This window comes from Leptonychotes weddellii, chromosome 11, assembly GCF_054177405.1.
Source record: "Leptonychotes weddellii isolate Sample4059 chromosome 11, ASM5417740v2, whole genome shotgun sequence".
Classification (NCBI taxonomy): Eukaryota; Metazoa; Chordata; class Mammalia; order Carnivora; family Phocidae; genus Leptonychotes; species Leptonychotes weddellii.
The window spans coordinates 81,339,712-81,351,811 of NC_138379.1; the positions used below are offsets into that span (position 1 = coordinate 81,339,712).

The following is a 12,100-nucleotide window of genomic DNA, read 5'->3' on the forward strand; positions in this document are numbered from 1 at the left end:
TTGTACATCCAACTGCTTTCTTGACATCTTGACACACCTAACAGACACCTCAAACTTAATATGTATTAAACCAAGCTCCTGCCCTCCCCCCACCCCACCTTCTCAGTTAATATTCAAACCAAAAATTCCTCCCTTTCTCTCACGACCGCCACCTCATCTATCAGAAAACCTTACTGGCTCTACGTTCCAAATACATCCAGAACCCAACCACTCCTCACCACCCTCCTGCTACCTACCACAATGACACCACCATCTCTCACCAGATCATTTTAGTGACATCCTAAATGGCCTCCTGCTTCTACTCTGGCTCAGATGTGTTCTCATACATCAGCTGAAAAGATTCTGTTAAAACAGAAGTCAGATCCATGTCCATCCTCTGCTCAAAATGTTCTAATGGCTCCCATCTCAGAGTAAAAGTGGAAGTCATCCAAATGGCCTTAGGGTCCTACGTAGTACAATCCCTGCCTGCTCTCGTCAACCTCTCTTCACTCCCTCTCTTCACTCCAGCCACACCCACCTTTTTGCTCTTCCTCAAAAATGGCAAGTGTGTTTCCACCTTACCACAACCTTTGCATTTACAGTCCCCTTCTGCCTAGGACCCTTCTTCCTAGCTAGATAGCCAGATGATTCACTCCCTCACCTCCTTCAGCTCACTCAAATGTCATCCTCTTGTTGAGACCATCTCTGATGACACCTTATACATTCTGTATCCCCCCCCCGTTTTATTTGCTTCCATAGCTCCTACTGCCATCTAACATACTAGAGATTTCACTTATTTTGTTATTGTCCTCTGCTTCTCCTAGAATGTACGCTCCTTGAAGGCAAAGGTTTTGCCTGTTTTGTTCACTGCTGTTTCCCTTGTGCCTAGAAGAGTACCCAGTACATGCAACAGCTATCCATAAAATGTGATGGAATGAGGGCCCCAAGGGAGTATGAAGAGTTGAGATCAGAAGGGATTCATCTTGGACAAGAGGGAAGCCTCCTCTTTCACTGCCCCGGAGCGGAGGTAAGAATGGACTCAGATAGGTTTGAAGGCAGAAATTTAAGTATTTCCCTCCTGGTTGGCCACAGTTTCTCTGGGACATAGAAGACAAGGAAGGACTTGAGGATAGTGGTGATGGACAGCCATAGCAGCCATGGAGAACGCGAGAAGGAGCTGAAGACACTTGGAAGGACTGACAATCCAAGTGAAATTGAAAACCTGGGTTTGCCTTGGCACCAGTCTACCTGGCTGGGCGATTTTCTTCAACACCATGGGATACACAACGAATGGGAGTGTCAAAAGTTGTCGCTCGGCTTTTTCTTGAAAAAGTAAAAAGACTCCCCTCCACTACCTGAGTGCCTCCGTTTACCCATTCAGGGCGCCATCACCAATCATCACCAGCCAGCCACTGGCTTCGTGTTAGCAAAATGAGCAGAGGGTGTGTTTAAGAGGAGAGAAAAGGAGGAGAGGCAGAAGAACAGGCCCCCTCCCAGACCCGTGGGAAGGAGCCGGACCATTTAGCCTTCCCTCAAACCTGGAAATTGATATATATACACTAGGGCTCAAATTCTGAGCCTCCTCCCCAACCCCTCCTCCTCCCCAGTACCTTCCCCCGCTGTCCCCGCCCTGCCACCTACCGGTCCACTTCTTGTCGCGCTCCACCCCCTCCGAGCCCGCGCGCTTTTCCTCCACGTGCTTCTCTGTATATACCGGTCGCCTGGGAGACCCCGGCCGGGCGGGGCTCTCCTGACGCCACAATAGGAACAAGCCAATAGCCGTGACGCGTCTCAGTGACGCGAGACGCGCGGCGTGGCTTTGCCGGCCAGGGCGCAATGAGGCGGCTGCCCGCTGGGTGGCGCCGATTTCCCGGGGAGGTCCTTACCGGGCCCCCGGCGGAGGTGGGGGAGAGGCGGGCAGGAGCCGAGGCCAGGGAGCCCTCTGCGTCAGCTGCTGCTCACCGCGCCGCGCCAGTACCAGCCGGGACTCACCCACAGCTCCATGCTTGTGCCCGGCTCCGCTCGTCCATCGTCGGAGAAGAGGCAGGTACGTGCCACCTGTCGGAGACTAGGGAGGAGGGATGCGGAGGTCAGCGGCCGTTGTTGGCTCAGAAAGTGAGGTGTCAACGACAGCCTGGATAGAATGGGCACCAGACATGTAGAGCGAGCGCCAACTGTGCGGAGGAGCTCCAGCTGTGGGTGCCAGTTGTGGGGGGGGCGCTGCCAGCTGACAGCCCAGGGTGCCAGGAAGAGCCATCTGTGTGCTGATCAGTGTGTTCTAAGGAAATGCTGCTTGAGCAGGTCCGCGTCTCTGCGCCCTGTGCAGTATATGGCCTAAGAGTGACGCCTGGACACTGACAACCCCTTCCCCACGTGTGCGTCTGGTTCACTTCGCCCTGTTAAGGCTCCTGGGGGCTGTCTCTGGTCAGTTTGCCAAAGGGGTGGGGGTGGGGGTGGGGCAGCAGTTAAGTGGAAGGGGAGATTTTCCACCAATCCCAAACCAGAAGGAGGCATCTTTGAAATTCTCACCAATCCCAAACCAGAAGCAGGCACGCGGTGCTCCAAGGCGAGTAACTTCTACTTAACAGGCACGGCAAGCCCTTGGCCAACCCATTCTAGCTGTCCTCTGAGCAGTGAATGTCTGCCTCCCAATCCGGCTGCTTTTAGAATGGGGCTGAGCTGGAGATCGTGGTGATGTTCACTTCCCCAGGCATGGGCATGAGAAGGTTCCCCCAAGTCCAACCCTGTAAAGTGGAGGAAAGGAGAGCTGGTTGGGCTGGGGTTGGGGCATCCCCCACTCCTTTGATACTGTAGATGCACGCCAAACTAGAGTCGGAATGAGGACTGGAATGAGGGCCGGGGACGAGGGCGTCCTCTGAAGTGCATCACCGGGACCCAAGCTGAGTCAGTAGCTTCGGCTGAGACAGGGTGGAGGCACCATCCTGGGTACTCCCAGTCCTCAGGGAGAGCCATCGAGAAACAGGAAACACAGACTGGGAGCCGACAAGAGCACCAAGGCCCAAGAGGTTAAGAATCCTGCTCCGTCCTCCTGTGAGCCTGCCCAGCCCAGCTCTGTGGCCTTGGAATCCTGAGCACTCCGACAGGTAGAGTGGAACAACCCCAGAGCAGCTTTCTCCTGGCAGCCTCGGGCAGCTGCTTGCTATATTTTGCTAGGCAAAGGGGGAAGGAGCCAAAATAGGCCTGGCCCTTCCCCCACTGGATGGGCTGGACATCTGGAAATATAGCAAGAGTCATTTGCCCTTGCCAGTTATGGGACAGAAAACCATGGGGCTGTTGTCTGGCATTAGAACAGAGCACTCCCAAGGGGTGGCCAGAGGCCCTATTCTCCCTAGGAAGGCTTCCGTGGTAGGTGCGACTACAAATACTTCCACTAATTAGAATAGTGAGTGCAAGTATTCAGTATAATCATTATTGTCATTTATTGAACTTCTACCGTGTGCCAGGAAATTTACAAATATTATGTTATTTAATCCTCACAACTGTGAGGTATAGCATTATTATACTTTTTACTCCTGTTTTACAGATTAAATCACTAAGGTTCAGACGGCTTACATGACTTGCCCACTGTCTCAGAGCCAATAAAAGGGAAAGAACTGGACTACAAGCCCAGGCATAGAGGTCCATTAGAAAAGAGTTTGGACTGAACACCTGAGGGCAGGTCCCACCTGCCTCTCACTACCTGTGCGCCCCCAGATCTCTAGGTCTACTCCACCTCGAAAGGGAGGATTTGGGGGCGCCTGGATGGCTCAGTTGGTTAAGCGACTGCCTTCGGCTCAGGTCATGATCCTGGAGTCCCGGGATCGAGCCCCGCATCGGGCTGCCTGCTCGGTGGGGAGTCTGCTTCTCCCTCTGACTCTCCTCCCTCTCGTGCTCTCTGTCTCTCATTCTCTCTCTCTCAAATAAATAAATAAAATCTTTAAAAAAAAAAAAAAGAAAGAAAGGGAGGATTTGGACTAGCACCGAGGCTTCCTCCTCATCTCTCCATTGCACCCCCATCCCTCTATCCTCTTTCCACTTGTCTCCCCTTGGATCCCCCTTCTGTTCCACCTCAGAATGTCCCCCCTTCAGAGAGCCCTCGCACCATCTCCTCGCCTGGCACTGGCCCATCAGGGCAGCACCTCGAGGGAGGGCCTGCCACTGCCCCTTTAATTCTCCCCGGGCTTGGAATGCAAGTGAGTTGAGCTAGCCATCTCTGTGAGGTCAGATAAGATACTATATATATCGGAGTCGGTAACCTGAGCTCCGGATTACCCAGCCCCAGTCAGACTCCGGCCTCTGGGCTCTCCACCGCGCTCCCTGCCTCTCTGGGGAAGGAGAAGCCCCCAGATCCTGTCCAGTGCCCCCGGACACAGGTCAGTAGCTGCCCCTGTACTATGTGAGCTTCATGTGGCCCTGTCCAGACAGCCCAGTGTGTTTGGGGGAGCATGTGATAGGCTGCCCAACTGGGCCTGGAGGGTGCTTGGGGCAAGACGGACGGCGAAGGCTCAGAGGAGGCAGGCAGGGGCAGCAAGGACAGAGGAAAGACAAGCCCTGGAGGAAATGGAGGGAGACTGGGACTCTCCCCTGGGGTGGCGGCACCAGGAGAGCTCCCAACAGAGGTGATTGGGAAAGAGAATTTAAGGATACCAATATCGCCTGCAGACCCATTCCTTTCCCCTTCCTTGGAAGTGCAGAGATGGCCACCCCCTTCAAATCCGAAATCAAGAAGCGTGCTGTAGAGATTCTACCCTGGGCCCACCCCCTACTCCACCAGTCAGGATCTTGCCCTCATCTCCAATCTCTCTCATCCCTTCCTCCCTCTCCCAGCCCTTGGGCAACTACTGGGAGCAAGAGAGACAGAGATGGACCCAAATTCTCTTGAAAGGTCCCTTTCCAAGGCACGCAAGAGGATTAGGCACTAAACTGGTAGGCCGCTGGGTGCAAGCCCCTGAGAGACAGAGCTACTAGTGATAGGCTGGAGGGGAGGGGGCAGACTGAGGCTGCCGGGGACTAAGAGGTGTCCACAGAGATCCTGGAACATGCAAGCACAAACAGCCCCCACCTGAGTCCTCCACCCAACCTGCATCCACCACACCTGCCAGGACATCCCTCAACCTAGGAGTTGATGCTTGTGCCCAGACATTGCCCAAGCAGATAGGAGTGAGGGTCAGAGAGTGTCAATGAAGGGAGACAGGACCCCTCTCTTAGCCCTCTTTATCTTTCAAGGTCAGCACATCAGCAGTGCCTCATTCCAAGGGTGTTAGCAAGTGGCTTTGGGAAGCTCTGAGGTCACCACTGTGGAGGTTCCCAAGCACCTGGCGGGACTGGCTGGGACTCCCCACTCACCTGGCCTGGACACCTGGGTAGGAGGGAAGGACTGATCTCTGTTGAGGCACACCTCTGAAACCCAGCTAGGGGCTTTCTATCCAGCCAGTAGTAAGGCCACAGAAGCCGGCATGCCTTCACCCCAGAAAGCAGAGTGGATCCGGGAAGAGAGGGGCCATGAAGGCTGCTGGGATGTGGGGCATTACCCATCCCCTACCCTGGGGGCCAGGAGTGCCTACGATTCCTGGGGAGCCAGTCCCACCCCTGGCTGGGCAGGTTAGGGAGCCCTTCTCGTGAGCAACAGGAAATGACAGTTGCTGATGCACAGGGGCCTGGCTGCCCCAGGGAGACAGGGCTCATTTTAACCCCTGACTCATCTAGCCTGGGGACCTTGGGGAGTGGGCCAAGCTGCAGCAAGAGTAGGAGGCTGGGGGCCATGTCCATAACCAGGCCTCGGGCCAAGAGCCCTGGCTGGCGCTAAATGCCAGTGCCCGGGAAACGCTCGGGAGCTCGGCGCTGCGGGGGCAGTGGAGGCCTCCTGGACCATCTCTTGGCTGATCAGAATTGTACTGACGCTCAGGTTGCACTTGGCTTCGCTTTCATTTGCCCGCAGTGGAAACTCGAAGGGCCGCCTCCTCCGGGAGTCTGTACCTGCCACGCCGTGGCCTAGACAGTGGATGCCTGCGTCCTCCTGCCCCGTGCCAGCTCAGGGAGAGGCCAGGGAAGTGTGAGGTGGGGGGCGCTGGCTTCAGGGCGGCAGCCAGGGGGGCAGAGCACAGGTGCCAGTCCCACGCTGCCACTGCTCGCGTGCGACCTTGGGAAATCCACGTCCCTTCCGCCAACGCTGGTGTCCTCATCCGCAAGTGGGCATAAGGATGGCACCCACTGGGGCGCCTGGGTGGCTCAGTCGTTAAGCGTCTGCCTTCGGCTCAGGTCCTGGGGTGGAGCCCCGCATCGGGCTCCCTGCTCCCTCTCCCACTCCCCCTGCTTGTGTTCCCTCTCTCACTGCTTCTCTGTCAAAAAATAAAATCTTTAAAAAAAAAAAAGGATGGCACCCACTGCTGAGGGCAATCGTGAGGATTAGCACATTGGTACGTGGTGTCCCAAAAGTCTTCGTGCAGTTTCAAACTTCAGGAACTTCAGAAATAGGAAAGCTAAACGGTTCATTTAAAAGTTTATTTCATTCCTTGTCTATTTGTTGAATTTCGAATAAAAATACTAACTTCGATTTAATGTAAATCATTAAACCTTCACACGATGCTTCTAAGTTTAAATTCTTTCTCCGAAAGAATTAAAACCTAAAACTGCGCGGAGGCTCTGGGGACGCCGGGCAGGAAGTGCACTTAGAGGAGCACCGGGCGGGCAGGCAGTGCTCCAGGGAAGGCTGCGTGACCTGCGAGGAGCTGCGGGTGAAGCGCTCAGCACGGTGCCCAGGCCGGAGGTGTTCGGTGCCTGCTGGCCCGGTCATGGTCGCTGGGCTCACATGTCCTTTCAGGAAGCTGAGCGCTCTGTGCAGGGAATGCAGCTGCACCTCCCAAGAGGGGGAAACTGAGCAAAGTGAGGGGGAGCTCTGGCAGAGCAGGGAAGAGCGGAGGCGCCCGGGGAAGAGATGACATGAAGGAGGAGCTTGGCAGGTGGAGTGCCCCTGCTGTCCGAGGTGGCGGGCACCTGGGGAGGAGTTGCCTAGAGCCACATGCCTATACTTGCCAGCTCTGGGTAAACAGCAAAAGGAGACGGGCAGCAGGGGCCCCACGCCCGGCAGAGAGGGAGACGGGGGATCCCAGCCAATCGGCTCACCTCCCACTGCCCCATGAAAGGGCCATTCAGTCCAGGCCGTTCCTGTGGCAACGAGGAGACTCAAAGCCATGTGAGTGCCCGTCCTGTCCCTGTCTTGCGCAGCAAGGCTACAGCCTGGGCCCAGCCTGCTCTCCCACCCGTGGTGTGTTCTGCAGTCTCCAGGGACAGCCATGCCAGGTAATGCCAAGGGGCACCAACCCAAGCTGTCTCGGCTCACCTGGAAGGTGTTGACACTTTTCTCAAGAGTGAAACTAGGGGTTAGGGGAGGGGATAGGCATGCTAAAGGCCTCAGCCCCAGTAGGGACCCTCTGCCCAGACAGGGGGACCCTAGGCCCAGTGTCAGCACTGAAAGGCAGCTGCCAGGGAGCTCTTGGTGATGGCATGACCCCCCCAGGGCTGCTGTGGCAAGGTGGGGATGGGGGATGGTCTGCCACTTGCCTGCCAGATTGGAGCAGACAGGAGAGCGGGGATTTAGGGAGGCCTCCTGGGAGTCAAGGTGTGACTCCACCTCTAGCCCCAACCCTTCCCAAGGAATACTTGCAGGCCTTCCCAGGGCTGTCTGTCCCTGTCCCTTGTACCTTGTTTGGCCCCAGCACTTCTGCGTCATTAGCGGGGCCAGGAGAGGTCACGAGTTTGGGGCACTGCCTGCAGAATACCAATTCCCTGGGAGCCTTAGTGTGGAGGAGGGGGAGTGAGAGCCATGGGGAGGAGGCATGAGCTCATGCCCGGGGAGGGGGGGGGCAGGCCATATCTGATTGGCTGCCCGGTGTCCCAGAGCCCAGTTCCTGAGACCTGGAGTCTCTTTTACTTTGAATTATTGATGGAGTTTCTCCAAAGCGAAATAGAGCAGGAGTCGTCCCACACCCCCGTCCCGGTGCCTCTGTCCGTGTCTCCCCCGGCTTCCCTCAGCCTTCACGCTCTTTCTTCTCTGTACCCCAGAAAGCCAAGCAGATGGAAGGAGAGCTGTGGTTCCCCTCTTACCTTGCACAAGGTCCCCCTCCAGTTACTTTTTCCTAGAAAGCAGTGAGAGCTGTGCTGGAGGTGGAAGCACAGTGGGCAAGGGCATGTATACGAAGATGGGGGTCCCCAGGCCAGATGGGAAAAGTGTAAATGTAGACCAGGCCTTTCTGAGCCAGCCCACACTGAAAACTGCTGCTGGTCTCTGGCAGGGTCTATAAGTTCTGTTCTGGGATCCATATGGAGGTTGCCACCTGCTGATCTCCCACCCCTGCACCTATCCCACGCCCTGCATGGACTGAGTTTCTGGGGCTCTCTGCCAAGCCATCAGCATTTGGGGCTTGGCACCAGCTCCTCTCTGCCCAAATGGGCGGGGCTGCCAGGCTGGGGCAGGCTGTGGGCTGCCCGAGCCAGTGTCTGCAGCATGGCTAGATTCTGCCCACCGCCTGCTCATCCACACATCTCACTGAGGGATGCAAGGGAAGCCTAGCGCCCTGGGCTGAGGTGAGAAGCCGGCCAGGCTGAGAGACGGCCAGCCCTGACATTATTATAGGCCTATGAAGGAGGGGCCCAGAGCCTGGCAGGGGTTGGGGGAAGAGATGATAACCACTGTCAGAGTTGAGGGCTTCCACATGTTATTATCTCATTTATTCCTCGCAACAACCCGGTGAAGTAGGAACCATAATGATGATGATTATACTCATTGTACAGGTGAGGAGACTGGGGCTCGGAGGGGCTGAATGACTAGTGCAAAATCACCCAGCTAGCCAGTCATGGGGCAAGCCAAAACCAGCCCTGTACCACTACTCTGAGGTTCCTGGAGGGCCCTGCCCTGCCCCCCCCCGCAGGAGCCCTCAAGAACCCCTGATGTCCTCAAAGAAAGGGTCCTGATCCTACTTGTTCCTCCCTCCAAAGCACCTTTGCCTGCCCCCCAGCTCCATTTTAGATGAAGCCTCACACTTAGAGTGATGGGGAGGACTCTGGTGGTCCCCAAGTGAGCCTGAACTTGATGGGGAGGGGTGAATCAAGGTCCAGTAGGAAGAGCACTGGACTAGAAACCTGAAAGACCTGAATTCCAATCTTGGCTCTGCTAGTTGTGACCTTGGGCAAATCAGTGTCGCTGTTCCCATCTGTACAACGGAGATGTTAAAACAGATGACTCTTGGGTGCCTGGGTGGCTCAGTCGTCAGGTCATGATCCTCAGCAGGGAGTCTGATTCTTCCTCCCCTCGGCCCCTCCCCCTCCACTCATACTCTGTCTCTCGCTTTCTCTCTCTCTCAAATAAACAAATAATCTTAAAAAAAAAAGAAAAAAAGAAAAAAACAAACACAGATGACTCTTTAGGACCCTTACAACTCCTCAGTTCAGAGATTTCTGTGTGCCTTCACCAGACCCACCCCAGCTGCAGCAGCTGGGTGAGGGGACAGGGAGTACTGCTGTAGTGAAGGATTTTAGCCTCTAGGGGGCCCCCTTTGCACAAGTCATCACCATGAGCTGGATGACTTGGATGTTGGTAGAGGAACCCCTGGGAGGCCACAGGACCCCAACTCCACATAGCACACGTGAGTTAGATCCATAAAGAGGGTAGTTTCTGCCACACGAAGATTCCCCACCACAGCAGGTGACCGTGTCCAGGGAAGAACTGTGGGATTAGATCTGGAGACTGAGGTCAAGTCCACTTTCTACCACATGCTCACTCACCACCGCCTCTCCTAGCCCCCACTGCTTCCTCTCCTGAGCCTCCTTTTCCTCACCAGGGATCTGACCAAATGATCCTCGGGCCATTCCAGCTCAGACAATGTATGATTCCAAAAAGATTCCTGCCCCTCTTTTCAGCAGGAAGAATTAAGACTGAATTCTTAAAATGTCCAGCATTTTCAATCCAGGGATTGAGGGCGGTAGCACCTCCCCCGAAAGCTGAAGAGAGGAGCAGATGAGACCTGGGCTGGAATACTATGGGTCACCTGGAGGGCTGCTGAGGGAGGGCAGCCCCCACTCTCATGTCTGGGGCTCTGCAAGGGGGCACTCGGAGCAGCCTGATGACTGACGGCCCTGTGTGGTTTGTAAAAGCCGGCTCACGTCTTGTGCTCTCACTCAGGTGTGAATACACGGGTGCGTGTGTGTGTACACATGTGCATAGGTGTGCTTCTCAGCGGTGGGCCAGCCTCTCGTGGAAATGGATCGTGTGGTCTCTGGGTGAGATCTATGGTCCCCGCCAGCTGGGGATGAAGAGCACATATGGGGGCACCTGAAAGCTGGCAGGGCCCTCTGACAACTGCTTTCCTTGCCTTTCAGCCCATGAGGCTCCCAGTCCCCACTGAGTGCCGCCCTGAAGGATGTCCCAGCTCTCCTCCACCCTGAAGCGCTACACAGAATCGGCCCGCTACACAGAGGCCCCTTATGCCAAATCGGGCTATGGCACCTACACTCCCTCTTCCTACGGGGCCAACCTGGCTGCCTCCTTCCTGGAGAAGGAGAAGCTTGGTTTTAAGCCAGGCCCCCCAACCAGCTTCCTCACCCGTCCCCGTACCTATGGTCCCTCCTCCATCCTGGACTATGACAGGGGCCGCCCCCTGTTGAGACCTGACATCATTGGGGGCAGTAAACGGGCCGAGAGTCAGACTAGGGGCACTGAGCGGCCTTCAGGGAGTGGACTCAGTGGGGGCAGCGGATTCCCTTATGGAGTGACCAACAACTCCCTCAGCTACCTGCCTGTGACTGCCCGCGAGCAGGATGGAACCCTGGCCCAAAAGAAGTCGAACAGTCAATCAGACCTGGCCCGGGATTTCTCCAGCCTCCGGACCTCCGACAGCTACCGGATGGACCCTGGGAACCTGGGCCGCAGCCCCCTGCTGGCCCGCACGCGCAAGGAGCTCTGTGCCCTGCAGGGGCTCTACCAGGCAGCCAGCCGCTCCGAGTACCTGGCCGACTACCTGGAGAACTATGGCCGAAAGGGCAGTGCGCCTCAGGTGCCCATGCAGGCCCCTCCCTCACGAGTCCCCGAAGTCCTCAGCCCCACCTACCGACCCAGTGGCCGTTACAGTCTGTGGGAGAAGAGCAAGGGCCAGGCCCCTGGGTCCAGCCGCTCCAGCTCCCCAGGGCGAGAGACCATGGTGAGTTTGCCCCCTGGGGACCCGGTGATGGGCTGGGGAGGCAGCAGATGATGTAGAAGACCCAGATTGAGGGAAGGACTCCCCATCTGACTGATGATCGAAGGCAAAGGTCTCCTTCCCAGACCTCATGACGGCTGCTCCTGCAGCTCTAGCAGGAGAGGTCATCTCAGCATGTCTGGTACCCTTGTGGCTCGGTGCCTTGTTCAGGGGCCTTCCCACTCTCCCTAGGAAACCCATTTCACGACCCATGCACTGGACGCCGATCCAGCAGTGCTCCCGGAAATGGTCGGCTACCCCCACATACACTGCAGTGCTCACCCTCCGCTTTGCCACCCAGCATGCCAGGGTCTCCCGCAGGCCCTGCACCATCCTGGACTGAATGCTGAGGCCCCCAAACCGCCAGTGCTCCCTGTGGTAAGAGAGGCCTCCCTGCTCTGGCTGCATCTCTCCTCCTGCTCAGGCTTTTACTTCCCAGCCTGGGGACCTGGCTTACCATCCGGGCATAAGACATCAGGGGGACAGGGACTCCCCTCTGATGGGCACCAGTCCCGGCTCAGGACCAGGATGTCTGGACGGCAGTGCTTTTCATGTGTCTTTGGGGAAAATGCCGGAGACATTTTTGTCTAAGGCTTTAGACAATCCCATACCTCTGTATTCCAGTCCTGCCTGGACTAGAATGAGGGAAGAGGCTCTGCCAGGGACAGTAAGGGCTCGCTTGCATCTAATCTGTGAACACACCTCTCTGGGGCACTGACTACATTCTGCCTTTTCTTTAGTTATTGGTGTACCCATCAGGTGGGAAGTTCTCAGAGGATAAGAAAGAAATCACATCTCTAGATGCCTCCCCATGTGCCTAGCACTGCGCAGAGCTCAGCTAATCTACTGATTGCATGGATGGGTGGGTGGGTGGGTGGGTGGATGGGTGGATG

General features: G+C 56.3%; 1 protein-coding gene and 1 long non-coding RNA gene across 9 annotated transcripts in view; one reads left to right on the plus strand and one right to left on the minus strand.

Annotated features, from left to right (window-relative positions):
- Positions 1-12,100, minus strand: part of LOC115943077 (uncharacterized) — a 256,070-nt gene that overhangs the window by 236,578 nt on the left and 7,392 nt on the right. For all 6 annotated transcript variants that reach the window (XR_014138904.1, XR_014138903.1, XR_014138901.1 and 3 more), the window contains exons 2-3: positions 2,509-2,723; positions 1,621-2,047 (exon numbers count right to left, since the gene is read on the minus strand). This is a non-coding gene — a long non-coding RNA (uncharacterized LOC115943077). The remainder of the gene's footprint in view (positions 1-1,620; positions 2,048-2,508; positions 2,724-12,100) is intronic.
- The window catches only part of USP2 (ubiquitin specific peptidase 2), a 26,119-nt gene continuing 15,964 nt past the window's right edge, over positions 1,946-12,100 (plus strand). Inside the window, exons 1-2 of one of the 3 annotated variants that reach the window (XM_006739714.3) lie at positions 1,946-2,026; positions 10,354-11,171. In XM_006739714.3, the coding sequence (XP_006739777.1) occupies positions 10,395-11,171 (777 nt within the window). In that variant the 5' untranslated portion in view covers positions 1,946-2,026; positions 10,354-10,394. Of the gene's footprint in view, positions 2,027-4,266; positions 4,353-7,232; positions 7,279-10,353; positions 11,172-12,100 lie in introns of those variants that run through there. The other 2 variants (XM_031034918.2, XM_031034917.2) reach the window with 2 other exon arrangements.